This window comes from Alligator mississippiensis, chromosome 1 (assembly GCF_030867095.1).
Source record: "Alligator mississippiensis isolate rAllMis1 chromosome 1, rAllMis1, whole genome shotgun sequence".
Lineage (NCBI taxonomy): Eukaryota > Metazoa > Chordata > Crocodylia > Alligatoridae > Alligator > Alligator mississippiensis.
Genome location: NC_081824.1, coordinates 367,917,771 through 367,943,424, shown reverse-complemented (window position 1 = coordinate 367,943,424; position 25,654 = coordinate 367,917,771). Strand labels below are relative to the sequence as shown.

The 25,654-nt window shown below is 47.6% G+C and overlaps 1 protein-coding gene across 1 annotated transcript in view; it reads right to left on the bottom strand.

Annotated features, from left to right (window-relative positions):
• The window catches only part of ABCC4 (ATP binding cassette subfamily C member 4), a 259,297-nt gene extending 236,061 nt beyond the window's left edge, over positions 1-23,236 (bottom strand). The window contains exon 1 of the mRNA XM_019486948.2: positions 23,216-23,236. Within this exon, the coding sequence (XP_019342493.1) occupies positions 23,216-23,217 (2 nt within the window). The 5' untranslated portion in view covers positions 23,218-23,236. The remainder of the gene's footprint in view (positions 1-23,215) is intronic.
• Positions 23,237-25,654: the final 2,418 nt, after the last annotated feature.

The following is a 25,654-nucleotide window of genomic DNA, read 5'->3' as shown; positions in this document are numbered from 1 at the left end:
GGCAGTGGTAATGGTTGGAGTGGTTCCCCCAGCCATGCTTGCTCCCAGACAGAACACAGAGTTCCAGGGAGGGCAAAGAGGAGAGGGAGGGCACACGGTTCTGCAAGCTGGGGAAGCAGGCCCCAGCACTCTTACCCCTGCCAACAACTCTGAAAGAGTCTTCGACTGAGCTGCTGCTGTCACCACGGCATGCTCTGCCCACCCCAGCTCTTGCTCTAAAAATAGCAGCATCAGCCAAGGTTGTTTTGGAGTTCCCAGCACAGGTATGCTGCTGGGGTGCAGACTCTGCTGGGTGGGGGATGATTTCAGCCTCTCCTAACTTGGCATCCAGGGCAGGTGCCCGTCTTGGTCAACCCTAGATATGCTATGCAAATTAACAAACTGTTTCTGTGTCACTGAATCTGTATTTTTACTGTTCTAGTCCAGACTGTAATAGCATTTCATTTTGAGGAAGGATCTCAGACCTCCCCACACTTTCTCTCCTTGGCATGTCTTATTCCTCACACTCTCCTTCCCTACTTCTCCCCTTCATCTTGAATCTGCTGCAGGCATAATACACACCTGCACATTCCTACTAAGCTTTAACTTAAAGCTAGCTTTTATTAGGCCCTGGCACACCATCTCTCATTACACTTCTTTGTTTCCACATTTAAAGTATTTCACGAGTATTTCTTTAGCAAAGTTATGTCTGTCCTTATGATTTTTCTTCTTCTGACCTCAACACAAAACAGTATTCATACAGTCAGTAAAGCTTCACCAACTTTAGGGCACAGCCTAGAGACTTAAGTAAAGCTAAATGCAATGCAATTCAGTATTCATGGTTATATTTATGTTGTTTGTTCGTTGTGGGAATAAAAAGCTCTGATACATTTATTAGAGTACCTAGAATGATTTCTGTTTGTTTGGAATGAAGGTGGCAATGTCAAGAATTTTTCCATCATTTTAATGTATACTTTCTTTTCCACAGTGCCCATGCTGCACAAAATGTTTATCTTTTCTTTTCCTCCAGTACATTTGGCATAAGATAGGTATTTTTCCCTACCTCTTGTTTACTGTGAAGCACAGACAACACTGCTCTGCTTTGCTTATTTTCTTCTTTATATAAAAAGCATTATCAATAGCACCAGAGCAGATATAATAATGAACAATAATGGAAATTGAGGTAGTCATCAATAGAGTTTTTATTATTAAATACATACTGCAGTATTGTACAGAGGCAATAGTGAAGATGGATTGCATGCACTGCAAGAATGCATATGTAGACATAGTGGCTGCTATGTACAGCTCCCAGTCCAAGTACATGATTCTACAACTGCCTCTAGTCAGGTAAACCTTATATGTACACAGAAGTAATTGAAGGGTTGGAGATTAACAAGACCCAGGACAACATAAAGAAACAATGCAGTATGTACCGTTGAATATCACTACATAGAAATGCATTTTTTTTAACGTTTTCCAGAAACAAAGTGTCAACTCTCCTAACTACCCTCAAACAAGCCACTATTAATCACTGGCTGATTTCTTATATTCATCACACCATTAATGGGGAAATCACAAAAGTTCAGTTTGAAAACAAAATTAACACATAATAGAGCTGCTTGCAACTTTAAATACATGAATTGTGTTTTCTTGATCCACACAGATTAGGAACATCAGTATAACTAACTCTGAACAAAGTGTTTTCTGTATTAATAAGCGTAGGGAGTGCAAATTTTTCTACCAGACTATCCGATCAAAATGCTTCAAAATTTGATATGGGGAAATAATACTGAATGGTCAAAGGAGAAAGTCATGTAGGTCTTGCTAAAGTCAGATTGACTATCTTACTTAATAATATCCAATTTCTAGGGGATAGATCCAATAAAGTACTTAAGTGCCTAGCAGCAAGTAGTTTTTGTGGGTGACATCTTTTATTGGACCAACTGCATGATTGAGGTAGATTTAGACAAGCTTTTGGGTTTGCAGAGCAGGACTTAAGTGGAAATTAGGAACCTACATCCAAAATCACTATTCAGTTCTCACCTAAAGTGCCTACACTCTATATGGACCTTAAATTTCTTTCATTTTAAAATTCCCTGGACAATTAGAGTTCTATATGTGCCTATGCTCCTAAGCATTTAGTCCTAAGTCAGGCCAACTCCATAACTAGCTCAAGCATATCAGGATACAGAAACTCCAGAATGACTGATACAGCCCCCTGAAGCATGCTCAGAAGACCTACTAACATGCTGACAAGATGGAACCTATCACAAAATTTCTTTTTGAAACAAAAAAAAAAGCCCTCTGCTGCCTCAACCCTTGTATATACAGTACAGTCACGTCATACGCGCATTTAACTTGCGCAAATTCAACTTTACGCGGGATGGGAGGGGTGGGCGGGGCTTCAGTTTGCAGCGGCAGTGGAAGCAGCATGGTGGTGGCCTGGCAGCATGTAGCCATCCCCCCCACCACCCCATGCTCCGCTGCTGCCATCGGCTGCACAGCTCCAAGCATAGCTCTGCGGTGGCAGCGGGAGTTTTTGGAGGCAGAGGCAGTCGCCACTAGCTATGTGCAATTTTCACCTTACGTGATGACCTCGGAACCTAACCCCTGCATAAGATGCAACATGCCTGTAATGTTATATAATTCAAAATCTACTGACAACCTATTACAAGCTACATTTTCCAATAGAGTCCTGTGCTCACGAACAGTCTTGCCAACTCACCAAATTGCCACACAGGGGGCACGTCTACACATGCACAGTTACTGCGCAGTTACTTAGGTAACCAAAAATTACTGCTCAGTATGGGGGTGTGTCTACATATGCACACCCATACTGCACAGTAACTATGGCAGCTTCTGCCAACTTGGGCGTAAATTTGCCACCTGCATGGCAATGTACGTGTAGATGCCTTGCTGCACAATAACCCTGTGTATGTGGACTGATTTGGAACTAACTTAGGTCCTAAAAATCAGTCCACACACAGAGTTACTGCACTGTAATACCTGCATGTGTAGATGCTATTGTAAAAACCACTTACTGTGCAGTAAATGCATGTGTAGACATGCCCAGGCTGACTTCCCAAGTCACTGAGCCCTTGATATGATCTCAGGAGGCCACATGCCAGGGTGATATTGTCCACCTTAGCCTAGTGGTTGGAGCACTCCTCCAGCAAGTGAAAGACCCAAGTTTAGTTACAACAAAATATCCATTTGAAGAAAAATCCCAGCCCTCACTGTAATTTCTCACCCCAAACTGGCCTGAAGGGGTTCAAATCCATTATGCCCACTTCCAGCACACTGCAAGCCAGACTGAGTGGAGATACTCCCCAGCCCTCCTGCAGAAGCTGGGCCACGGGACAAAGAATTCAAGAATCATTGGACCAGAGAAAGAGAGAGGGAAGGATCCTGATTCTACAGTTAAGATGTTCAGCTCGGATGTAGAGCACCTGTCACAGCCGCCTGATCAGCTAATGCCTTTTATCTAACATCTGTTTATACTGAAGTAGTCTCCAGAGATCTAGAAGAGAACTGAAGCCATATTTTGCTTACAAACCACTGTAAAGACATGGTCTCTCTACAGATAAAAATGTAAAACTTAAAAAAAGTTCTTTGAGGCGATAATTGTTAAACAGAATGCAGAAAGAGCAGTTAAATTCAGTAGGCTGGTACTAATAGATCATTCAGTTCCATTTCAGTGAGTTCTCTCTATATGATACACATATATAATGTCAAATATACACCAAATATACTTATAACACAAATGAAATGTATATATAGTAGGCTTATGTCTTCCTGTTCAGTTTTGATGTATTGCAATTATATTTTATGTTGATTTAGATGTGGTAACTTATATACAATATTTAGGCCCTGAACTTTAAGGCATCTACAGGTGCGTGGACTTAGGTTCATAAAATGATAAAATTAGCCTCAGTGGAAGAATTCACATATGAAAAGCTGTTCATGCATATGTTGTCATTCTACTTGGTGACTGCAAGATTATGTTAAGTACACTTAACAAAAGTGCTAGGCAATATTTAATTATCCTCACCAACCCCAAGTGTGGCATATTGGTTACATATCTAATAGATGTATAGCTGCACTTTTACATTTTATATATTTACAATGAATTCATGGTAACAGACTGGTTTTGGTGGACATTTTCTAACACGATGGAAGATAATACTGATTGTAAATGACATTTTTCAGTAGTGAGCTATATAACAAATCACCTTTAATGTGTCACTGCAATATTACTAGTAGGCAAAAAAAAAAACAGAGACCTGTTTTAAAACACTATAGTACATGACAGTTAAGAGCAGTCTATCTAGGGGAAAATTCGGGGGAAATTTAGGTAGACATATTTTAAGCAGGTATTGTCGGTTTATCTCCCCAAACGGTAATGTTCCAATTTTGGTTATATTAAGCATTTTAGAAAGTGTGATATTTCTGCTCCTTTGGGATACCAATATATCTGTGATGGATGCCACACTGCAGTACAGATGAATTAAGCTTCTCTCCAGGGAAAGACAAAAGCTCTGATCCTATTCAAACTTTTTAGAAAATAAGGGAACTGGTAGACCTGCTGTTCTTTTTGAAGCAAAGAAAGGGGCTGCTGTTACTTTGGACCAGTTGGAAATTAGATTCAAAGACATTGCAGATGATCTCATCATTAGCAATGCAAGAATTTAATTTGCAAAGTTGGCCCAGTGACAATGACTCCCCTAAGGCCTAAGGAGAAAAATGGAAACAGTGGTTCCAGCAAAGCGATCACACTACAGTCACCTTTTGGAATCTAAAGGATGCAGAGTTATTGAAGCATGACTACAAGAGAAAGAGCCCAAATCTGCATCTAGGCACTGAACTCTGCACAGATTGCCTCTGCACCATGTGGCTGGAAGTATTGATTTCTTCACTCATGTGGAAATTATAAAGATGTTCTATCATTCTCCCTTTAAAATTACCTTGAAAAAGCTCAGCAAGTATTACCAACTGCAAAAGAAGGTTTTCCGCAGTAAGGGCTGATATCAGTTATGACTAAAGGGCAAAAGGGTGTGGTGTTCTTTCCACTTCAGTGTTTTTGAGGATTAATGATATAACAGAGTAAGTATACAATTGCCAAATAATGCTACATTTAGAAAGCAATAGCAATTAAAAATGGGTTGTACCTCAATGTACAGAAACATAATATAAACACTTCCATTTTGTTTTTATTTATCTAGTGCGGCTCAGGAAAGAAAGTGGTGCTGGATCAGCCATCAGAAGCATGGCTGTCAGACCCTAGTCTGCATAAAACTAGGTATCTATAGATGTGCTTGTAGTCCAACTATGCTGTTTGTGGGCTAATCTCTAAAGTCAGAAACACACACAAAAAAGAGAAAATGCTATTAGCTGTTGTCATTGTTCATATCAGGCCTGTCACTCAGGGATAAGTACTTCTGATCTTCTCACCAGGAGAGAGCAATGGTGCACAAACATAGTAGCCACCTCACTACAAGGCTAGGGACAGAAGTTACACATAACCTGATTTAAGTGATCAGAAACTTGTTTAAACCTGAAACAGAACATAAGTTTCAGTGCACATAACTCAGTTTCAAAATGGCCGAAACTAGTTTAAGATAAACTTGGTTGAATGTAGTATCAGACGTAACTGACTTGGGTCAAACCAGTTAATGCAACTTCTGTCCCAGATCCCTTCCTGACAAGTTAAATCAGAGTCTTCCAGCATCCCAGATGCTTTGTAGCCCTGGGTGGGGCTGTGCTCTCTGCTCCAGAGAGCAGGACTGGCCCCAGCCCTCTGCTCTGTAGCCCGAGCAGGGATGTAGGCATGACCAGATGCATGACCCCCTGAGGCAAAGGGAGCAGGGGAGGGGTTTATTCCTCCCTGAGTCCCCTACCAGGGGATTGCAGCCCCTGTCAGCTATTCTTCTCCCCCCCACCCAGAATCCAACAGCAGGGAAGGGAGCGTGGCCAGAGCCAGTTAGCATGGCCCTCACCATCCACCTGCCTCACCATTGGCTGGGGCTGCAGGGCTGAGCCCAGTCAGCCTACCAATGCTGCTGAAGGCGGAGGTAGAGGATCCAGCCTGGGCTGGGCCGCTGGGTCCGGGTCCTCCCCAGCAGGCTGCAGCTTGGGCTGGGGCCATGGGGCCTGTGCAGCTTCCCACGCCCAAGCCGATCGGGGCTGTCATGGAGCCCCAGCCAGCGGGGAAGGGCCCCACAGGGCCAGCCTGTGGGGGCAGGGACCTGCATGGCAGCCTAGCCAAGCAGCACAGGCAGGGGCTGGCTGGGTAGTGGGCCTCCTGGGCTAGCTTGGAGGTGCCAGCGGGCCCCAAGGCCAGCAGCCACTGTTGCTGAACATCCTGTCCTGTGCAGCACCTGGGGCTGCAGCTGCACAACCAGCAGCGGGCTGCCCACTCTGGCGGAGGCAAGGTGGGTCTGTTCTGCCCCTCAACTCCAGCTGCCACTGCCATGACTGTGCCACTATGGGTGGTGGAAAAAAAAATCGGGAAGCTTCAGCCCCACGGCCTCTACCCAGCACATTGGCGATGCATAGGGGGTACACATGCACCCCCTGGAAATCACCAGCTAGTGATTTCGGGCTCGGCGATCGACTGCTGAGGAACCTTCCCCCTGCCACTCCCCATCAGCAATTGGCTGCTGGGTTATCCTCCCCCTCCGGTCACTGGTTGGTGATCTGGTACCCCCCCAGACTCGGGAGACAACATTCGCCCATGGCCCAGCATGCGGAGCTCCAGCTATATGCACAGCTCTTGGATGTCTTGGAAGGTGGAAGGTACCCAGATAGAAGGTGTGTGGGGGCTGAAGCTGGAGCTACACACGCAAGGCAGAAGCCACTGGACTGAAGTTCTCCTCGCCCCCCACCCCGCCACCTCCCAGAGTGGTGCAGCAGTGACAGGAGTGGAAGGAGGAGTAGCTGGCTGAAGATAAAGGGAAGCTGACTTGGCTCAGCAGGGCTGTTTTTCTCCACTCCCCTACAGCTGTGGCTACTGCTCCTGCTGCACCATGCAGCACTGCTTAGGGCAGGGGGAGCTTCAGCCCCAGGGCTTCAGCCTAGTGCATGGAGCTCTGGCTCCAGCTCCAGCTGCTTTCCATTTGCTCTGCCGCATGGTATAATGAGCAGCCCCTGTGGGCAGAGAGCATGGAAAGCGTCTAGGAGCTGGAGCCAGAGCTCCATGAGCTGGGCTGAAGCAGCTGGGCTGAAGGAAGCTCCCCTCACCTCAAGCGGCACTGCACAGTGCAATAGAAGCAGAAGCCACAGCTGGAGGCAAGGGGAGAAAGACAGCCTTGTTGGGCCAAGCCAGTTTCCACTTGCCTCCAGTGGCTACTCCCCCTCCCATTCCTGCCACTGCTGTGCTGCTCTGAGAGGTGACGAGGCAGGAGGGGTGGCAAGGGGAACCTTCAGCCTGGCGGCTTCTGCCCCATGCATGGAGCTCCGGGTGCAGCCCTGGCATGTCTTCCACCCAGACACCTTCCACCTTCTAAGGCATCTGGCAGCTGGAGCTGGAGCTCCACGCACTGGGCAGAAGCCATGGGGCTGAAACTTCTCATCCCCCCTTCCACCCAGAGTGGCATGGCACTGCCACAGCAGTGGCAGCTGGAGGCGAGAAGGGCAGAACAGCCCTGCCCCCCATCAGGCCAACCAGCCCACGGCTGTTTGTGTGGCTGCAGTCCCAGGTGCTGCATGAGACAAGGAGCGCAGCGACGGCAGCTGCCAGGCTCGGAGCCAGCTGGCATCTCTGAGCTGTCCCGAGAAACCCACTCCCCAGCCAGCTCCCATCTGTGCTGCCAGACAGGGCCATCATGCAGCTGCAGCAGGTTGGGAAGGGTCCTGCCCCCAAGGACCAGCCCCATGGGGCCTTACCCAGCTGGCTGGGGCTCAATGACAGCCCCACCCAGCTTGGCTGCATAGCCTGGGCTGCCCCTCTGCCTCTGCCATCAGCAACACCCACAGGCTGGCTGTGTTCAGCCCTGCAGCCCCAGGTACAGCCCCAGCCCTGGGTAGGGCCATAGCAGGGCCATGCCGTCTGGCTTTGGCCAGGCCCCCAGCCCCACCCCAAGCAAGAACAGGAGGGAAAGCTGGGTAGGCCCCAACTGCCGTCCCATGTCTGGAGACGGGGAAGTTTAATCCCCATCCCCTGCCCCCCTTTGCCTGAGGTGCTGCCCTGGTCCATTTCTGTCCTTGGGGACAAGCTTGGCAAGGGCTGCATCCCTCCTATCTCTCCACACACAGCCTGGCTGGGATCCCTACAGGCCGGGGTGGGGGTTTAAACCCCTCCACAATCATAATTAGCTCCTGCAGGGTGCCTGGCCACATCTCCAGCAGCTTCCCTCCAGTCTTGTGGCTGCTGCAAAGGGACCGGAGGGCTACTCTAGTGCCCCTTTCCCCCCCAGCTTCTAGCCTAAGCCACTGCAGGCATGTTGCCTGCATTTCCAAAATAAAACATGAATGTCTGTGCACTTGCAAATCAGTTCAATCTTTGCAGGTTAGACTAACCTGCAAAGATTGAATCAATTCAGAATCCGGTTTTTTTAATGTTTGTCCCTAGCCCACTAGTTTAAAAAAAATCCTTATGAAAACTGTAGGAGGAAAAAGTACAGTCTCATAACTAAGAAAGTTGAATACAACACTACAGAATTGTTACTCTTTCTGCCACAGGATTCTTTTATGGTTACTTCTGCTCTCCACATTTCCTATGTGCATACCTTTCAACTTTGGGCCCCATTTGCAAAAATGCTGAGCACCTACTATTAAAACTGAAAGTCGGAAGCTCTATAAGGCACTTAACTCCTGTTTGTGCTATAAGCTAAGCACTGCTACACACAAAATTCTGCTGGCAGAGACTTGAGCACTCACAGGTCCTCAAAAGCAGCATAATCTTCTCTATCCAGGTTACTCCACCTCTGCAGAGCAGGGCAAGGCTTCTGCTACCAGCTGGCAGCCAGCTGGTGGGCTTCTAGGATTATCCAACCACAAGATATTGGTCAGCTTCCTGGCCACTAAATAAATTCATTGTGGGCTACCTTAACTGTATTCCAGTTCTGTTATTTGTCTTTCCAAATCTCTTTGATGCCAGGTATGTTATAGTTTAGGTTTTGCACTAGGACTTCTAGTTTATTTCCCTAGGCCTCTGGGCAATTTCATATGGACATCTCAGATGTTTGGCATACCGGTCCATTATTTTCCCTCCTCTAGCCTTATTGCATTTGCACATTTGCCCCTCACCACCCAGACTACAGATGTTTGACCAGGTCACTGATATTCTTGTTCCGACGGATAAGGGCTTTTGTAACTGACTTCTTTCAAATCTCATTTAAAACCACCTTAAAAGGCTGGTAAGTTAGCATCTTAAGATGTTCTTCCTCTTTCCTGGAACATGTTCCAATAGTTGAGGAGAAAGATAAAAGAGATTAAGCACCCAGAAGTCCAATATACTTAGCAGCAATAGGATCAGGGTAAAACCAGAAATCCTTCAGGCTATAGAACTGGAGAGGGCCTCATGCATCCCTGCTATTTTATGTGCTTTTCATATAATCCTCTTCATATACTTATCCATTTCTACCATAGGACTACTTAGTGGTTTTGCTCCCACTTTTCCTATAGGAAGGCTGTTCCAGAAACACATTACTCTTATGGTGTACACAGGTTGCTTAGCCTGCTGGCTCTGGCAGGCAGGTTGGCACCCTCAGGAGATTTTCAGCCACTCCTCCAAACTCACACACAGTCTTTAAACCAATAGGCAAATAAGCCAATCAAAACCAAACCCTGATGCCCCGTTACAGGCACTCAAAAGAGAACCCCTTTGGCTCTGGCCCCCAGCACAGAAGACACACCAGTCACTGTAGGAAACAGTTTTATTTCATAGATTTCATAGACATTAGGGATGGAAGGGACCTCAGAAGATCATAGAGTCCAGCCCCCTGCCCAAAGGGCAGGAAGTCAGCAGGGGCCATAGGATCCCAGCAAGACAGACATCCAAATGTCTCTTGAAGGCATTCAAGGTAGGTGCTTGAACTACATCCGGTGGCAGTCTATTCCAAACCTTGGGGGCTCAGACAGTAATGAAGTTCTTCCTTATGTCCAGCCTGAAATGGTCACGGAGGAGTTTGTGACCATTTGATCTTGTCATCCCTTGGGGCGCTCTGGTGAACAGACGTTCCCCCAGATCATGATGAGCACCCTTGATAAACTTATAGGTGGCCATCAGATCACCCCTGAGCCTGAGCTTTTCCAGGCTGCAGAGTCCCATAGCTCTCAGCCTCTCCTCATAAGGTCTGTTTTCCTAACCTCTTATCATGCACATGGCTCTCCTCTGGACTCTCTCAAGCTTCTCCACGTCCTTTTTGAATTGTGGAGCCCAAAACTGGACGCAATACTCCAGCTGCGGCCTCACCAAGGCCGAGTACAATGGGAGAATGACATCCTGGGATTTGCTTGAGAAGCATCTATAGATGCAAGCCAGCATTTTGCTTGCTTTACTAGTTGCAGCATCACACTGAAGGCTCATGTTCATCTTGTGGTCAATCATGACCCCCAAGTCCCTTTCACCAGAAATGCTAGCCAGTGTAGCACTGCCAAGCCTATAAGCTGCGGGTTTTTCCTCCCGAGGTGAAGAACCTTGCATTTTTCTGACACCAATGTCCACATCATTAATGAAGATGTTGAACAATATAGGCCCAAGGACAGAGCCTTGTGGGACCCCACTGGTCACAGGGCACCACGATGATTGACTTCCATCAATCACCACTCTCTGGGTCCGACCACATAGCCAATTCCCCAGCCAGTGGATCGTGGGGGACCCAAGGCGACAATTGGCCAGTTTCTCCAAGAGACGATCATGGGACACCAGATCGAAGGCTTTTTTGAAGTCAAGATATATGACATCAATCTCATCTCCCTTGTCCAGGTGATAGGTCACCTGGTCGTAGAAGGAAATGAGATTGGTCAAGCAAGACCTACCTGCAACAAACCCATGCTGGCTATCCCTCAGGATTTTGCCATTGGGCAGTCAGTTGAGAATGGTCTCCTTGATAATCTTTTCTAGGACCTTCCCCAGGACAGAGGTCAGGCTGATGGGCCTATAGTTTGCTGGATCCACTTTCCTCCCCTTCTTAAATATAGGCACCACCTTGGCCTTCTTCCAATCTTCAGGCACTTCACCAAAGCACCAGGAGTTCTTGAAGATCCGTGCCAGGGGCTGGGCTATGATGCAGGCCAGCTCCTTGAGTACCCTGGGGTGTAAACTGTCAGGGCCAGCTGATTTGAAGGTGTCCAGCCTCTCAAGGTGTTCCTTCACAAGGTCAGCATTGATGGAGGGTAAGGAATCTCCCTCACCCAGGCCTTCCTGTCCCATAATGGACAGGGGCATCCCTTGGGACTGGTGAAAGACCAATGCAAAGTACCCATTTAGCAAGTTGGCTTCTTCATGGGCATTAGTTGTCAGATGTCCCATCTGGTTTAGCAGGGGTCCAATGTGGCCCTTGATTTTCCTCCAGCTTCCCACATACCTAAAAAAGGACTTTTTGTTGTCCTTGATACTTGTAGCCAGTTGGAGTTCCATTTGCAGCCTTGGCTTTCCTGGTTTGGTCTCTACAGGTCCAACCAGTGCAGAATATTCCTCCTTGGAGGTGGATCCCATCCTCCATCCTTTGTAGGCCTTTCTTTTTAGACACAGGAGGTCTGCTAGTTCCCTGGAGAGCCAAGGGGGCTGCTGTGCCCTTTTGCTCCCTTTCCTCCAGGATGGGATAGACTTTGCTTGTGCATCGAGGATCGCTCCCTTGAGGAGCAACCACTTATCCTGAACTCCCCTCCCCTTTGGGCTGAGGCCCTTTAGGGCCTCACTGACAAGCCTCCTGAGCTTGTCAAAGCCAGCTTTCCTGAAGTCGAAGACTTCTATATTGCTGACTGACTTGCCAGCTTTACGGCGGATGGTGATCAGCTCGTGGTCACTGTCACCCAGCTTCCATTCTATCATTAGGTCGCTGATAAGGTCATCCCCCATTGCCAGTACCAGGTCAAGCAGCGCTTTACCCCTTGTCGGCCTGTAGACTTCTTGGGCCAGATAGAGGTCTTCCACGCACATGAGAAAACTTTGTGACCTTTCAGATTATTCATATTTGGCTCCTTCTCTCCAAACTTTTCTTTCACAGTCTCCCTATGCTCTCCCTTCTAACCATATTGGGTTTTTAAGTTCCCAGTGAATCACTTCCTTATTAGCAGCTTCATCAGAGCTACAGCTACTCAACAAAGCTGGCTGCTCTCTCTTAAGTGGGTAGACCACCATGTTACAAATGGTTAGCAACCTGCTTCCAATTTCCAGTATAAACGTATTCATTTATTTTTTATATTCGTTGTCCTTTGCAAGCATTACATCTTCCCCCTCTCTGGTGTTTATCTTCCTTCAATGTATTTATGAAAAGGAATCATTTAATGTCTTAGTCTTCCCCATTTTGCTAGACTAAACAAGCCAATGTTGGTAGTTTTCTCCTCTCCAATGACAAACTGTCCATTCCAATTACCATCTCAGTAGCCTCTCTCTGCAGATTCAGCAAAACTTATTTGATCATGAGTTATACCGAGTTATTCAGAATTATACACAGTATTTCAGATGAGATCTCACCGGGACCTTGTGTGATCCACAAATTTCAACAGTACGTTAACACTTTGAGCCAAAGTCATCAAGGAAGACTTGCCAAAAGATCCTAGGTCTTATCCTCAAGGAACTCCCCTATTAACCTCTTTCCAGCCTCATACTTCCCTTTACAATTTCCCCTGTAGCCAGGTTCTTTCCCAATTTGTAATCCCTCTACTAATCTTCATCTTCAACAGCTTCACTAATAGCTTCCAAGGTAGTTCCATATCAAATACTTTAAGTCAACACAGATAAGATATTTTACATTACTTCTGTTTAAAAATAATTGATCTTATCAAAAGAAACCACCAAGTTAGTCCAGAATGACCTACCTTTGGTAAACCCACATTGGATTTTGTCTGATACTGCTATGTCATTAACTATTCTTTTTTTCAAAATTTGTTCAAAAGGCTTGCAGACTTCTGAAGACAAAATAATGAGCCAGAAGTTGCATGGATTGCTTTTCCCCCTTCTTTAAATATAAGTACTGCATTATCTTTGCCATTTTCTTACTAGGTGACACTAATCCTTAGCTTGCTAGATCTATTAAAATATTTGCTGTCAGACCCACTATCTTATGTGCCTGTTCTTTCACAATTCTGAGATAATTCCCTAGTCCCCCTAACTTGAGCACTTTAAGATTTTTGAGTTTGGGTTTCACCATGTTTGTAGTAATTTCTTTTTATACCCTCATTCTTATCATCCATCTTGCCTTTGCCCATTTCATCAACATCATTATCTTTGTTGATACTAAGGCAAAGTATTCTGGTTTGGGAGCTACACAAATTATCCTTACTGTCTGTCCTTTCATTTAGGAACAGACATTACACAAACTAATTTCAGTGATCAGAAACTGGTTTAAACCTGTAAAAGAACAGATGTTCAGTGTACATACATCAGTTTGAAAATGGCTGAAACTGGTTTGAGATAAACCTGGTTTAAAAAAGTATCAGACTTAACTGATTTGGCTCAAACAGGTTGATACAATGTCTGTCCTAGTTAAATCAGACTCCCCCAGCATCCTGACATGCTCTCTGGGCTGGGCAGGGCTCTCTGCTCCATAGCAGGGCTGGCCCCTCCCCTCTGCTTCCTGGCTCAAGATCAGCATAGACTGTAGGCATCTGCCTGGCTTCTGCTGCCCCCCCTCCCCTCTAAGCAGGGATTCCACCATCCCCTCTGCCTTCTACAGACACACGGCATTAGCCACATGCTGGCTAGAGTTGGTGGTGTGGCAGACAGGACAAAGGCAGAACCAGCAGGTAGCTGGTAATGTCCCTCTTTTGTTTTCTTAATGGGGTGATAAATACTGTGTTATGAATTCCCTGCTGGGCTGGTCAGGAGTATGGAGGGGAGGGGAGGGGAACCCCCTCCCTCCCTAATCAGAGCATCCTACCAGGACCTGGCCATGCTCCCCTCAATTCAGCACTATAGAAGAGAAGGGAGGGCTGGGGAGGGCTGCTCTAGCACCCCGCGCCCCACCCCTCCCAGGCTTCTAGCCTGAGCCACTGGAGGTATGTGCCTACATTTTTTCAGTCTAGAGGGGATGTTTCTGTGGTTACAAACTGGTTTAGCCTAGCCAGGTTAGCCTAACCTGCAAAGATTGAATCAATTCAGGCTTAGGCTTTTTGAATGTCTGTCTCTAGCCTTCTTCACTAAGAAGAGTGCTTTTTGGGTACCCTTTTATATAACTGAGAAACCTTTTACTGTTTGTTTTAATGCCACTTGTAAAGTCTAACTCAATTTGACTTTGGTAAATCTCACTTTATCCCTACACTTCCTGGCATCTCACACAGCTTTCTCCACTGGTAAGCTCTTTTTCCCATTCCGTTTAGACTTTTTGCTTATTCTTATTAATCTTATTAAAGTGGTACACATTCCGTTAGCTTGGAGTTCTTTCAAGTTCTTTTGCCTTTCTTGATATACTAGCCAGGTGCCCGTCAGTAATGATGGGGGGAGGGGAGTGGGCAGGGATGGAGCCCTGCCCCCCCCACCCATCCAGGGCTGCGCCCCCTCCTTCCTGCTGCTTTGGGTCTGGGCCCGCTCCCCCCTGAAGCAGCAGGCCCAGGCCAACCCAGCAATGGCAGGGGGATAGGAAGAGCAGGCTGAGCCATTGTGGGGAAGCGGGGGTGAGGGAGGAATCGGACTGGGCCCAATGGGGGGAGGGGCCTTGCTCCTCCCCTCCCCCCACATCTGCTGTGTTGGGCTGGGCTGGGCCATGCCAGGCCCAAGAATATCTGGTCCCTATCATGATCAACAACATCAGATGTTATGAAGGTGTTGCCTCTGAAAGCTTATGCCTCTCTGAACCACTTAATTTCTTAAGGTGTGTCCCAGGGGAGTGGGGGCACCAGGAGACCCCTGCGGCGGCCAAGGGGTCTGCTTACCTCCCGCAGGGCCGGAAGGAACAAAAGGCGGCCCCGACGAAGCGGCAGAGCGGTTGAAGGGAGAGAGCTGGAGAGCGGAGCCCCAGCGAGCAGGGGATCAGCCGCCACCCGCGGAGTGCGGGACGCCGCCGGGTAGAGGCGGAGCAGGCTGCGAGCAGCGCAGCGGAGAGCCCAGAAGGGCAGAGACAGGGGGAGAAGTCAGCCCCAGAGGCGGGGCCGCAGCCAGCGGGGAACCCGACACCCGAGGCAGCGGGAGGCGTAGCAGCTACCCCGAGAGCGGGGCCCGCTGTAGCCGGTATTGCGGGGCCGACGGAGCGGGTAACAGCGGCCGAGACTATTGGGGAGGCAGAGAGGACGGCTGCGTCCCAAGCAAGGAGGGATCAGGGCAGCACCCTTCAACTGGGAGAGGCATACCCAGCCCGAAGACAGCCGGTAGGGGCTAGGGTGACCGAGCCGAGAGAGAGGACGAGACGAGGATGGGTGAGAGGCCAGGACAGGAAGACCCGAGGTGGCGTATGGCCGGGGTGTAGGGGAGGACAGAGCCCCGAGAGTACCCGCGAAGAGGCGTGCCGGCACCAGGGGATACCCCAAGGGAAGACCCCCCACTGAGTGAGTCATCAAAGTCATGGCAGGAGAGTTTTGGGGTCCCCCTTAATACCAGCCGGGGTAAACCCTGGGGCATACCAACGAAGCTCGGGGGCACAAGATCCCGAGCCCGGGCTAAGGCGGCGCGCGAGCTCCTAATCGAACGGAGGCAGGTACAAGGTAAAAACAGATGTTTGGTTTCTCTCAGGTCTGACTGTCCCAGGCTTTGATTCCCATCAAAGTGGTTGAAAGGGTATGGGGGTGAGAGGAAGAGAGAGGGGGGCATAGAGAGGAGCTTGAATGGCAATTCTACATGCAACCTGAATGGCAGTTAACTCGAATTAGCCCCAGTTGTCACAGCAAAACATACCATCTCAAATACTTCCCAGGTACTTAAAGTAGACAATTGGATTTGTCTGTTTGTAGGATCCCAGAATAAAAAGCGTTGTCTCAGGAGAAATCTGATGACCAACAATGGACCCCTATGCCACCCTGCCCAGCCTTCTGCTGGACTGAAAATGATAACAAGTGATTCCACCCTTAAAAATTGCATATTTTTTCCTGTTATGACTGACATTTTATTGATCAGGTGGCAGTTACTTATATCACACACTAATTATCCTTCTTTATAAATCTGCATGTTTTACTCCATTGCAGCCATAGTAGACTAGCCATTTAAGCAGATTATAAATCATGAACAAGGTGTCAGACAGCTGGGAATGTGCCAGATATTTTTTTTTCTTTTAAGCATGAACTAGTCAAATTGGAGAATACAGGGATAACTCCAAACACCAAAAAATGGAAGTTAAAACCAAACAATGTTCCTTTGTAAAGACCATACCTTGTGCATTTGTGTCATTTCCTGAATTGTACCTCTTATTCGTATAAAACAGGATCTGACAGATATCTGGTTACACATATAAAATAAGCAGACCTCTTCTTTCTGAGCTCATTGTAAATCTGTTTAAAGCCACATTAGAGGGATACAGGAATGCTTGGAATTTGTGCACAAAATAATAATGGTTTTAGTGGGGGATTATCCAACATGTTGTAAAATAACCATTCCAGGAAACACTTTCTGATCTCCCTGATTAGCTGTCTATGCCATATGAAAGGCAGAACTGCTAACAGGGTAGAAGCAATGCCAGAAAGCAAATGATGGCTAACAGATCTGTCAATGCCCAGGAGATACAGAACCATGAGAAGGACCATTGCTGACAGCAAGAACAAAAAGAAATATTTCCTGCTTGGTGCAGGGGGCTGGAACCAATGACCTTCTGAGGTCCCTTCTGGCCTTACAATCTATGAATTCTAAACTAGTGGTTTCCAACTTTTTTTAGACTCAAGGCACCTCGTTAGACCCAAGACACCTCTCAGAAAATGCCAGCTCTTAGTTTTCTCTTGTTTTTTGATGACAAAAAACTTAAAAATAGACCAATTATAACTCAGAAAGACCACAGCAGGTTGAGAATCACTGTTATAAACTGATTCAAGTCTAGATAGATTACTTGCTCCTGTCTTACAAGTACAAAAATATATTAAATCTGGAATCATGTCATGAAAGTGCAAATCCACTCAGTATAACTTTTTAATTGTCAACAAATCAAGTAATATTAATGAGGGACATCAGGGAAATTTATATCCAACTGCAAGATGACTGAGATAAGGGGGTGAGGGCTTCAACGTAGCCTGTCTTTCCAGTTTTTTCATCTCCATGTCTTTTTTCCATGAGACTCAGCTGATGCTACTTATCATCTTAGCCATCAAGAACAGAGGATCTGGGAATGGGTTTAGAATTCACTGGCTGAAACTCAATGCAAAAAAAACCGAATTAGTTTGTAGATTGTGAGGAGCAAATGGAAGAAAAAGCAGAGTTACAATCATCTTCTTTAGCAGAGAACATGTGACCACTTTCTGTTAATCAGGTTTGCTGCCTGGAGGCTTTGTTGGAACAAGAGCCACATCTGTACACCAGGTAGCAACAATAGACACCAATTACACTTTGTGAAAGTTTTCCTCTTTTATACAGATTGTGCCACAATAAGCACCTTGAGATGAGCCTGCTGCAAATGGGGCCTGCTGTTGCGGGGCGCCTATACACAAGCGCAAAGGCTGCTGTGCTGGAATTCCAGCACGATTAATTGAATCTGCTGGAGCTTGGCAATCACCACATTCCAGCAGCCTCCTGCAGCTTGTGCATCAGTGTTCCCACACTTAAAAATGGCAGTGGTGACACTTGAACTAAAGCTCCTTGAATGAGCTTTAGTTCAAGTGCCCCCACCACCATTTTTAAGTGTAGGGATGATGATACACAAGATACAGCAGCACTTTAATTAGAGCAGCTCTTGGAGCCACTCTAATTGAACCACTCAACCCCAAACTATCTGGCTAAGTGGAACTTGGAAGTGGTCCCAGATGACTGGAAGAGGGCCAATGTGGTACCCATCTTCAAGAAAAGGAAGAAGGATGACCCTGTAAACTACAGGCTGGTCAGTCTGACCTCGATCCTGGGTAAAATCTTTGATAAATTTATAAAGGAAACCATCATTTGCAAGCTGGCAAAGGACAGGATGTTAAGAAGCAATCAGCATGGCTTTGTCAAGAGTAGATCATGCCTGACAAACCTTGCGTCCTTGTATGACCAGGTAACCAGCCATCTGGATGAGGAACATGAGGTGGACATGATTTATTTAGACCTGATTCATAGATTCATAGATGTTAGGATCGGAAGGGACCTCAATAGATCATCGAGTCCGACCCCCTGCATAAGCAGGAAAGAGTGCTAGATGACCCCACCTAGATACTCATCTAACCTCCTCTTGAAGACCCCCAGGGTAGGGGAGAGCACCACCTCCCTTGGGAGCCCGTTCCAGACCTTGGCCACTCAAACTGTGAAGAAGTTCTTCCTAATGTCCAATCTAAATCTGCTCTCTGCTAGCTTGTGGCCATTGTTTCTTGTAACCCCCGGGGGCGCCTTGGTGAATAAATACTCACCAATTCCCTTCTGTGCCCCCGTGATGAACTTAAAGGCAGCCACAAGGTCGCCTCTCAACCTTCTCTTGCGGAGGCTGAAAAGGTCCAGTTTCTCTAGTCTCTCCTCGTAGGGCTTGGTCTGCAGGCCCTTGACCATACGAGTTGCCCTTCTCTGGAGCCTCTCCAGGTTATCCGCATCCTTTTGAAGTGTGGCGCCCAGAATTGCACACAGTACTCCAACTGCAGTCTGACCAGCGCCCTATAGAGGGGAAGTATCACCTTCTTGGACCTATTCGTCATGCATCTGCTGATGCACGATAAAGTGCCATTGGCTTTTCTGATGTCTTTGTCACACTGCCGGCTTATATTCATCTTGGAGTCCACTAGGACTCCAAGATCCCTTTCCCCCTCTGTGCCACCCAGCAGGTCATTCCCTAGGCTGTAGGTGTGCTGGACATTTTTCCTCCCTAGGTGCAGTACTTTGCATTTCTCTTTGTTGAACTGCATCCTGTTGTTTTCTGCCCACTTGTCCAACCTATCCAGGTCTGCCTGCAGCTGTTCCCTGCCCTCCGGCGTGTCCACTTCTCCCCATAGCTTTGTGTCATCTGCAAACTTGGACAGAGTACATTTGAGTAAAGCCTTTGATTCTGTTTCCCATGGGATTCTCTCAAACAAACTTGAGGGTGCTGGACTTGACCAGTCTACAGTGAGGTGGGTGGACAATTGGCTTAAAGGCTGCTCCCAGAGAGTGGTAAATTAATGGGATGGCCTCATCCTGGAGGGCCGTCTCCAGTGATGTTCCCCAGGGATCAGTGCTTGAACCCATGCTCTTTAATATATTCATTAACGACTTGGATGAGGGGGTGGAAACTTCAATTATTAAGTTTGCCCATGATACTAAGCTGTAGGGAAATGTGGGCACATTGGAGTATAGGATCAGGATCCAGGATGACCTCAACAGACTGAACTCATGGGCATAACAGAATCAGATGAGGTTTAACAGGGATTCAATGCGAAGTCCTTCATCTGAGTAGGAAGAACCACAACTACAGGATGGGTGGTGGTCCACTGGCTGGTTCAGGATCTGAAGACCTGGGGGTTAAGATCAACTGGAAGATGAACATGAGTCAGCACTGTCATGAGGTTGCCAGGAAAGCAAATAGAACTCTGGTATGCATCAGTCAATGTGTGGCCAAGAGATCCAGAGAAGTGCTCCTCCCTTTCTATTTGGCACTGGGGAGGCCTTAGCTGGAGTACTGTCCAGTTCAGGGCACCGCACTTCAAGAAGGACATGGATAAGCTCAAGAGGGTACAAAGAAGGCCCACGCACATGGTCAAGGGCATGGAGGATAGGACCTATGAGGAGAGACTATGAGAATTGGGCCTGTTCAGTCTGAGTAAGAGAAGGCTGAGAGGTGACTTGATAGCCACCTACAACGACATCAGGGGTGAACACCAAGATCTATGCGAGCAACTCTTCAGGAAGGCATCTCAAGGGAGGACGAGGACCAATGGGCATACATGTATGGAGGGTCATTTCAGGCTAGATATAAGAAAGAACTTCTTCTGTAAGGGTTGCCAGAATCTGGAACACACTCCCAACAGAGGTGGTGCAGTCACCATCCTTGGAGGTATTCAAGAGAAGGCTGAACAGACAGGCACCTTGTTGAGCTTGTCTGAGCCCAATAACTTCCTGCCCTTGGCAGGGACTGGACTTGATGATCCTACAGGTCCCTTCTGGTTCTATGATGTACAAGTTCAGTTCCTAAGTATTTTACTTAGTTCCCTAAGGACTCTTTCAAATGTGATAGCTCAACAGAAACCACTGTGACATACAGCTGGCAGTACAGCACTCCTTATTTCTCTACTTGGATACACTGGCAGATCTAGGATTCTGAAAAGGAGGGTGCAGGAGATACCACTGGCACCACATGGGTGACTGCAACTATCCTCTCCTATCCTACCTCCGCCCACCCATGGGCAGACTGTGCCATGACAGCAGCTGGTAAAGACTCTTTTGAGTCCCTGATGTAGGTATGACTCCCTCACCCTTGTTTTGGGCACTACCTCCTCTCCAGTGCTCAGTGGGATCTCTCCTCCCCCTCTCCAGCAGGGAGTACCCAGGTGTTGCTCCCAGGCATAGGAAGGAGTGAGATCCGCCCACCACTGTCCCTGGCTGACCCAGGGGCACTACTGCCCTGATCCACCTGGGGCTTTGGTGAGTGGCTGTGAGGGGGTTCTGGGCTCAGCTGGGGACTTCACTGGTGATGGGTGGTCCTCACCCCCAGCGCCTGCCCCCTTCCCAGTCCCCCACAGGTATCCCTTGCTGGCCTGAAGCAGGCATGGGCATCAGGGGTTACTCAAGAGAGGGGACAGGGAGCTGAGATCTGCCCTCTGACCTGCTGCCACCAAGTCTAGCACCACATACAACCACTCGTGGAACTCCTCCTCCCCCCACCCCCCAACCCCAGCTGGAGCACAGCACAGAGCTATTCCCTAGCTGACCTCTGGGCAGATAGAGATAGAAGCAGCAGTAGGTGAGTCCTCCATTCCTTAGCTGCTACCTGCATGGTTCCCCAGATATCCCCCACCAGCACCAGGCTCCAGCTGGGCTTTGGTCTCCACAGCAGTCCTGGGCATTTGTGGCCACAGGGAAATGGAGCCACTGACAAGTATACTACACTGTTGAAAAGGATGCAACCGTGCCACTACATCCCATCTTTATCCACCCCTGCTTCTATACATGTCAGACTCTAAACCCTTATTCCACACCTAAGCAACCTTATGAAAAAAGCCATCTTGCTAAAACCATTGCTGAATCTAGGAAACAGGAACAATGGAAACAATTATCTATGTAGATTTGGAAAAGTCAGGAAGCTATCAACTGATGTGATTACTTCCACTGTATGAAGTTAGGAAAATGTCCCATGGTTCTTTCTGGCCTTTGAATTTATAAATATAACTTGAGCCAGTATCTTCATATGAGGAAGTTAGTGAATGATGGGCACAGAATAATGATCTTTCTCTTATTCTTCTTTGTCCCTGCTATAAACAATATCAGAGTTGCTAATTAAGAGCAAAGTTCACATTAAGCAGTCTTGTAGCCTTGATACCCCATCAGGCTTTAAACTGCTGATTTTTTTATCACAAGGGCTAAGCTATATTGAGAAGCCAAGTCCCTGGATGACTCTTTTCTAACTCCTAGGAATTCAGATTATTTTAGATCCATCAGTAGTTCCCAAACCAGCTGTGAGAGTCATGGGTGGTGGGACTCCCATATGAATTTTTATTTGCAGCAAGGTAGATGTAAGTGAGGATGCATGCCTGCTGGCCTCATGTCAGATTGTTTAGCAGATCAGGACTACTTTTCCCAGCAAAATAAAAATGGAGCTTTCCCACATACTCTTCTGCACCCAGGCAGGTCTGTTTGCAGACTGAGTTAGATCCAGAGACAGGTATTTCTACTAACTGCTAAAAATCTGGCAAGCTGGTGGGAATTGGCAAGGAGAGCAGAAGCAAAGAAGTTTAGTTTGCATAAACTACATAGCTATCTTCAACTGCATTCCCAGGGTGGTGCCTTCAGAATGGGTGTTTTATTTGGCAGCCAGCTGCTCCCCCAGTCAAGTCTCTATCCTTCTTATACTTGGCTTTCTGCCCATCATTTCACACCCTCTGATTAAGTAAACTTCATGAAAAGCTTGCACTATATATATATATATATCTACTTTGGTTAGTCTTTCAGGTCCAAATTCACCTTGCTTTCTCCAGTCATGGCCAGATCCATATTATTAGTAGTAGCAAATTGACCGTCAAGAATACCCCCTGCCCTCCCCTTCCCCCCTCACTCAGCCTTCAGTTTTGACCCCGCTGCAACCCTCCTCCCCCCTGCAGCTTCAGGTCCAGACCCACTCCCCTCCTTCCCCACCCATGGCTTTGGGTCTGGCCCTGCTTCACCCCATCTCCCCCTCACTGCTTTGGATCCCACCTCGCTCCCCCCTCACTCCCCTGCTGCTTTTGCTCCAACCCCACTGCGCCCCCAACCTCTCCTGACAAATCAGGTCCAAACCCATTCCTCCCCCTCACCTACCTGTGGCTTCGGGTCTGACTCCACTGCACTCCTACTCCCCCCCCCCCCCCGGCCACTTCAGGTCTGATACTGCTCCCCCCTAGACCCCCACCACTTTGGGTCTGACCCCACTCCACCCCCCCCCCACACTGCTTTGGGTCCACCTGGCTCATGTTCTCCTGCCTCCCCAGTCCCCTCCCTCCCTCCCTGACCACTGCCTCCCCTTCCCTGCCTGACGTTCTGGGGGGTGCTGCCACCATGATCCCTCCCTTCGCCCTGAGGCAGGGAGGTGGGGGGGAAGCCCCGCTGCTGGAATGGCCAGGGAATGTTTCCCACTGCCAAACTTCCCCAGCAGCAGTGCAAACTTGGGCCCACACAGCCCAGGCCACCCACCCTCTCAGTGGTGCATGCATACTTGCCCAGAAGCGTTACAGACAGACAGAGCCTTTTATTATATTAGAATTACAGGGAAATTACTACAGGTACTCAAGACAGAGGTTTTCTTGAGTATTGCAACAGGGTTCCCTTTAAAAGTAAGACTAAATGTCAGTCAGACCTGAATACTAATATACATACATAGCCAGGGAACAGGTCTGGGATGTTCATCAAAGCAAGCCACACTGATTGAATCTGAAATGGAATAATAAAGGATATGATACTCTGACACTTTTCTCCTGTTCTAGTGATAGTGAATGTGGGGATGAGGTCAGAATCAAGAGAGGTGGGAGGTGGTTCTGAAGTAAAAATCAGGTCAAAATCCACACTGGGATTCATAATGTAAATTCATAGTGTGAAAACATTCTGACTTATTGTTATTAAAATCACTGTGTTTTCTTGTGATCATCTGTAGGTGCCTCCCCCATCAAGTCTCTCTCTTTCCTATGTTTGCATATCTAAGTACTAATATTGTGCAATGCCCCACTGCACTCTCAAAAAGATCTTGCAGCTCCCTGGTTGAGCATCATTGATCTAATGTAAAATGCATAGGCAGTTCAGGGAGCAGAGACCAGAACCCAGGACTCCTGCTTCCAGGAATACCCTCTCACCAGGATTCAGAGACTGACTGGCTGTTGCTTGCTCTCCTTCTGGCCCCATGCCTCTTGAGTTTTTGGTTTTATGATGGCCTGCCTTCAACAGAGTGGGTGGAGAGTGCACAAACCCCAATCTGACCTGCAGGCTGGAGGTTAGGCACTCTCCTGGGAAGTGAGAGTGAGTTTGAATCCCTGTAACCAAATGTTCAATGCTGGCATGACAAGGCTCCTAGCCTAGCTTGCCGCTGGGCTCCAGCCTCCCCACCCTTGCTTCTGGACTATCTGGTTCCTCCCAGAACATGGTTATATCATCTACCATGACTTGATGTTGTACTGTCATAGGGAGGTGACCCCCAGGAGGCAGATGTGGGTTTTGGGGTAGGCCTTTGTCTGAACTTAGGCCCTTCCTAGCTTAGGCTCACTTTTAATCTGTCTGGGTCCCACTGCCTGGGGTCCATTACACCAGGACCCTGGGTCATCAGGCTCTAGCTCTAGTCCCTTGCTGGATCTGGGCCATTTGACCCCTAAGTAGGCCCATTGTGGACACAAGAGTTGCACTCTCCAGTCTTTGCTGTCAGATACGCAGTCCTCTGACATGCCACAACTTCCCTCTGAACGTATTTGGACTCCTGCTTGTACTCAACTCCCAAGGGTTCTGGGCCCCAGGAGCACTCTGAGCTAGGTGCTCCTGCTGCACCCTAGTGGCCTCCAATCCACTCCAGCCCTCCTTCAAATGTAAATCGAAAGTACGGTAGCACAAACAAAAAAGATTGAAAATACTTATCTCATGCTGCTCACAGCACAGAGTCTCTGTGGCACAGTCCTTTCCTTCAGGCAGTCCACACTAGCTCTTCCCTGGAGCTCTGCCTCCTGTGGCTCCTGCAGACTGCCCCCTCTGGGCCAAGCCCTGGGCTTTTGAGCCTTTCCCTGGGTCACCTGACCCTCTACTTCTGCCCCAAACCTGCCAATCACAGCTTACATCTGGGGTGGGAGGACATCTAATTTAAGGTCCCCTTTTCCCATTTACTCTGTTCAAGGGGCTAGGCTGGCCAGCAGGCCCTGGGCTCCCTCCCCTCTCAGTAATGGAGCAGAGGCCCTATTACAATCCTCTCAGGCTGAGGAAGGCCTTGAACTTCTTCTACTTCCTTGGCAAGTGCTATGACCCCAAAACTATTATACAAAAGGCAGAGGTACTACTTACTGCTGTCACCATGCTTTTAAGTTAAAATGACTGTGACTTATACTGTGCTTTGTACTAAACTCAGTCCCTTCAATGACCATTAGGTGCGCTCTGAGAATGCCTTGCAGATTGGGGTTTTTTGCATACTTAAGTGGAATGAGTGCCATTTTGCCTCCTACCTGATTCACAATGAGGTTTAAATGAGAGCTAGACACCTCAGTCTTCTGAAAGGGGTGCTTCCATACAGACGCATAAGCATAAGTTTAGGTATTTAAGCCTCTTTAAGAATCAACATGTGCAAACAGAATGGATTTGGGCACCTAAGGCATTTTCTGGCCACAGGCAGAGAGAGTTGATCTGGATCACTTTTGGGGACATAGAAACCTAAATTCCACCTCAGTACCAGTTTTGGGACTAATTTACACATCTGAATTTTGTGTAGCACTTTAGTCTAGCAGGAGGTTTGGCTCTGTGAATCCCAGTTTCACACACACTCAGGGTCACTACATATAGATTCCTTTGTAGGTACAAGCCTAACTCTAGATCGCACTGCCCAACCCATCTAACATCCTTCAAATCCATCTTAAGGACTTGATGAAGAATAACATTGACTCTGCACCCTTTTATTTTGAACCAGTTCCCTAATTTCCCATCTATTCTTACTGTCCAGGATCGTCCCAAATAGAGGAAGAGTTTGCTGGAAGGATCTCAGTACAGGCAGTCCTCGGACATACAATACAATTGGTTCCTGAAAACGGTGACATAGGTCGAAATGTTGTAACTTGGAACCGATTTTCCCATAGG